Source organism: Sinocyclocheilus grahami, unplaced genomic scaffold, assembly GCF_001515645.1.
Source record: "Sinocyclocheilus grahami isolate Dianchi unplaced genomic scaffold, SAMN03320097.WGS_v1.1 scaffold739.1, whole genome shotgun sequence".
Classification (NCBI taxonomy): domain Eukaryota; kingdom Metazoa; phylum Chordata; class Actinopteri; order Cypriniformes; family Cyprinidae; genus Sinocyclocheilus; species Sinocyclocheilus grahami.
This window is the reverse complement of record NW_015505918.1, coordinates 1-4987: the sequence shown is the minus strand read 5'-3', so window position 1 is coordinate 4987 and position 4987 is coordinate 1. Positions and strand designations below refer to the sequence as shown.

Sequence of the window (4987 nt, the reverse complement as noted above, 5' to 3'; positions counted from 1 at the left end):
TTTTTAAAATAAAATGCTATAGCCTAATGACATTACGAAAAGTGCGACAGTTGCAAATCACGTTGTTATTGCACTGCACGAGTTATGCATGCATAAGTAGTTTTTTTTTTATCACCCTAATTAGATTATGAAGAATGATTTGTTGATCTTGTTTTCCCTTTAATACATATAGCCTACCTTCCGCAATATATTTTTCAATTACTTTCAAAAAGTGGTAGGGACAATATCGACCCTGGCAAAAAGTGGTGGGGACATGTCCCACCCGTCCCACCCGCAAATTACGCCTATGATATTAATGCATTACAGTGCTAGCAGGACATTTAAATCCCTCTTCTTTAAAATTTTCCCCGATTGAAAATAGACTCCATTCAAACTTTGCATTGTAAATTATATTTAGGTATTTTAGGTTTTATGAACTTTGTAGTTTACAATGAAATTTAAAGGGATAGTTCCTCTGAAATTGAAAATTCAGCCACTGTTTCCTCACCTTGATGCATTTGAGTGGATCAATAAACTAGAGAGTTTGCAGAAAGAGGTGAAGAATATGTAAACACTTTGAATTACTGACACTATGTATTGTATAATCATATCCATATTGTTATATTATATTATTGCTATCTCTTTTTTTAGTTTGATGAACAGAAAAAAAAGGAGACCACCACCTCAGTGTGTCTTCCAGTATTCAAGCGATTCCTTTCCAGGCTCCTTAAAGAAACTTCAAAACTTGGCCTGGTATGTGACTGACTGAGTTTTCTCCAGGGAACTGATTCAACATGAATCTACATTGGTTACGGTTTTACAACTTTTCCTTTTTTTAATCTTTAGCCTGATGATGGACAGACATCCATGCATTATGACGCTGAGGTGAAGCTGTCCAAGCAGTCGCTGGTGGAGATCCAGAAGCTTTTGAATGAAGAGAACGACTGGACCACTGGAGCCATGGATGAGGCTCTCAGTCAAATTCTGCTCAGATTCAAACTCCACGAAGCCTGGAAGTGGCATTTCGAAGATACATTTTATGTAGATGCTGATACCGCTCTGAAGGTCAGTTCTTGTAAAAGCATTCCAAGATAATTTAAATAATTGCATTAAAATTATTTTCAAAAGACTGATGTTTTGTAGCAATCTCAGAAATAATAAATGCAATATGTGCTGTTTTTTGTTCTACAGGTTTCTTTGATTGTTCTGATTGTCGTAGCCATAATCAGCACTGAGCTCTGGTCTGTGGTCTGCTTGTTCGTCCAGTTCAGGAGAATGTTTGCTGTTTGCTTTTTTATTAGCTTGATCTGGAACTGGTTCCATCTTTATATGGTAATTATTCTTGTGCTGTTGACTGTCCATGACGGTTTAGCTAAAGCAGTATTGAATGGATGACAATGAAGTAATGAAAGGTGTGTTCACTGTATTGTACAATGAAGAGTTAAATTGGTTTAAATATTCCTCCATGGCTAGGTTGCCTTTGAAGAACACAAGAAGAACATTGTGGAGGTGGAGAGCTTCAATGGCAAATGCACTGGGCTGAAACAACTGGACTGGAAGGACAATTTGGCAGGTAAGGTGGTTAATGTTATTTATTCACCTGTATGTCATTCCAAACTCATTTGATGTGGAACATGAATTTAGAATTTTGAGGAATCTTCACAGATCTTTTTAAGCTCCAAAGAGAACAAAAATGCACTAAGATAAAAGTAAAATTAAGCAAAAGAAAGAAAAAAAGATAATTGATAATTCTCCTTTTGTGTTCCACTGAAGAGCCTATGGATTTTAGATGACATTAAGATGAGTAAATAATGACATATAATGATTTTGAGATGAACTGGTGTAACTCCTTGTTTATTTAGAGTGGTACAGACAGACATGGACTCTTCAAGATGATCCTTGCAAAAAGTATTACGAGGTCCTGGTGGTGAACCCCATTTTGCTTGTGCCTCCAACAAAGGTTTGCATCTTAGTTTCCAACAACAGAAATTTAAACTTGATAAGAGACGGATGGTGGATAGTGGTTGACGGATAATGGATACTGACTAATTAGCTGATCATTTCAGTATGTTGAATTAAAATATTCAGTGTAAAATAATCTGAACCTAATTGCAAAACCTTTTTCTTTTTACAGAGATTAACCATTTTATTCAGCAAGAATGCATTAAATTGATTTAAAAGTGACAGTAGAGACAATCATATGTTATTTTTATGTTTATATGTTATAAAGATCCCTATTTCACATAAGTGCTTTCAATCTTGCAAACAATGTATCACAGTTTTTACAAAAATATGAAACAGCACAACTGTTTTCAAAACTGATAATAAGAAATGTTTCTTGAGCATCAAATCATCATATTAGAATGATCTCTGAAGGATCATGTGACACTGAAGACTGGAGTAATGGTGCTGAAATTATGCTGAAAAGTTATTTTAAAATAGTAATATCTCACTGTCATTTTTAGTTTTACTGTATGTTGGAGCAAATAAATACAACATGAGGTGAACATAAAAGATTTCCTTCAAAAACTAAAATGTAGAATTTTAAATACAGTAAAAGCAGTAGATTAGTAGTCAGCATTTGTCATACATTTTCAGTTATATTATATAAATGGTTTAGTTTTAATATTTATTATATTGTGTATTATATTGTTATTGTTCATCAGATATCTGATTGTTCCAAAAGCTGTTATGAGAGTTGTAACCTGAGGTGAAATGCATTAATAATAGATTTGTGGGGTTTTATTCTAGGCTATCACAGTCACCATAACCAGTTTCATCACGGACCCCTTGAAGCAAATTGGACAGGGAATCAGTGAGTTTCTCAGAGCCCTGCTGAAGGATCTACCAGTCACTCTCCAGTTACCTGTACTGCTCATCATTGCACTCGCCATCATTGTAAGAGCTGTGAACAGCAAACATACTGTAGGATCATTTATTTGTTATCATACTAAGGCATCTTTGCTCCTCTCAGATGTTTATGTATGGAAGTGCTCAAGCAGCTATACATCAAGCAGTTCACTTTCCCCGGCTCGGTGGGAGACGGGACCCACCGCCTCCTGCTGTAGGACAGCGCCAAGCTCCTCAACTAGAGGAGCATGAGGAATCTTGATACTTGTTCCTAAAAGAATATTTCAATGTTGATATTATTCACATAACTATAAGATGAGAAAACTTATGTCTGCATTGCAATTCATATTGCAACGCTTACTGTAATTGTTTGATGTGCCAATGTGCCACAGCCCCACCTCAAATTTTTTTCACCAGCCGCCACTGATGAGGAAGCTTGGGAAGGAGGCGACACTCCAGAGTAAAGCCCTGCACGGGACTCAGCCCGGCCCTGGCCTGAGATGCTTAGGCTCTAGTCTGGCCCTTGTCTGATGGTAACATTTTTGCCCCAAGCCCCCAAATTGAACAAAAGTGCCCCTGTACAATTAAACTAAATTGGGGGAAAGGCACTACTATGAAGCAAAGTTCATTTAGAATTAGAATAATTAACGGATAATAACTTGTCTATATGAGTGCAATAATTCCAAATGAATTTCCAATAAAATTAAAAACAAATGTTTCCTTTTTGCCGCCCTGACTGTGATGCCACCCTAGACGCCTGCCTAGTTTGCCTAGGCATGCACTGGCCCTGACCACATGTTTGCCTTTTAGCCTTTTCAAATCACTCGACTTGCCTTCAATAAAATCCAGATATAAAACCGTTAAAGCATATCACAATGTTAGTTTAAACGTATAACCTAGATAAATGTACACTGTGTTAGGCGCATATCTAAGTGCTTGTGGAAGCCAAAGTGCGCTTAAGTGAACTGTTTGATCCACCAGAACATCTTCCACGTATGACAGATAACGGAAGTGAGAGAAAAGTGGTTATTAGGTTTGAAATATGAATATTTTTCTTACAAAAACACATGGATTCGCTCCCCGGAGGGGTGTGAGGCATTATTATGAATGCGTGCGCTTTATTTGACGACTTGTGGACTGTTCAACTGCAACACCCGCTGACTGCAATGATAGAGCTTGGAATAGCCAGGGCAATTTTTTATATAACTCCGACTGGATTCGTCTGAAAGAAGAAAGTCATATACACCTAGGATGCTTCGAGGGTGAGTAAAACACAGTCTTAATTTTCATTTTTGTGTGAACTAACCCTTTAACGATAGTTCACCCAAAAATGAAAATTCTGTCATTAATTACTCCCCCTCATGTCGTTCCAAACCCGTAAGACCTTCGTTCATCTTCAGAACATAAAGTAAAATATTTTTGATGAAATCCGAGAGCTTTGTGACCCTGCATAGACAGCAAAGCAACTGAAATGTTTTATGGCCCAGAAAGGTAGTAAGGACATCGTTAAAATAGTCCATGTGACATCAGTGGTTCAACCTAATTTTATGAAGCTACAAGAATACATTTTGTGCACAAAGAAAACAAAAATAACAATAATAATCTTCCGGGTCAGTCTCCGCCGTCATTCACGAGAGTACCACGAACCAGGTCAGCTCGTCAGCATCATCACACGCATCACATGCAACCCTTTAAAACAGAACATGGAGACTCCAGCATGATAGAATTTTTTTCCTGAAGCAACTTACAATACGGCGTCATTTTTGTTCATGCAGTTAAGAGTAATAAACTGAAAATATCAACAAAATGTTGTGTTTTTGTAAAATGTAAGATAACAAACAGGATGTGCTTTCTGCTGTCTCAGTCTCCGACTGGAGCGCGTCACAAAAGTGAAACAAAACAGCGTACAGGCTGTATGATCAAATCGAAAACAAATACTTTCTGATTATGTAATCCGTATGAAAGGTGTATCTCTCTGAAGGCACGTCCACTGTAGGCCTACTGCAGAGATGGCGATTCAACATCGTCAGCTTCATCTTTGCAGTCCACACACTGACTGAGAAAAAACTAGTTTTAATAATAAAAATATCTCCAGCTATTTTTTTCGGACACGTTCATAGTCATTATTTTGCCTGTGCTTTCCTGCAATTAAAGCATG

The 4987-nt window shown here is 37.2% G+C and overlaps 1 protein-coding gene across 1 annotated transcript in view; it reads left to right on the top strand.

Moving 5' to 3' along the window:
- The window catches only part of LOC107560678 (chloride channel CLIC-like protein 1), a 7104-nt gene extending 3811 nt beyond the window's left edge, over window positions 1-3293 (top strand). The window contains exons 3-10 of the mRNA XM_016244919.1: window positions 631-732; window positions 826-1044; window positions 1171-1311; window positions 1453-1552; window positions 1842-1939; window positions 2731-2877; window positions 2954-3082; window positions 3261-3293. Of these exons, the coding sequence (XP_016100405.1) occupies window positions 631-732; window positions 826-1044; window positions 1171-1311; window positions 1453-1552; window positions 1842-1939; window positions 2731-2877; window positions 2954-3082; window positions 3261-3293 (969 nt within the window). The remainder of the gene's footprint in view (window positions 1-630; window positions 733-825; window positions 1045-1170; window positions 1312-1452; window positions 1553-1841; window positions 1940-2730; window positions 2878-2953; window positions 3083-3260) is intronic.
- The last annotated feature ends 1694 nt before the right edge of the window (window positions 3294-4987 follow it).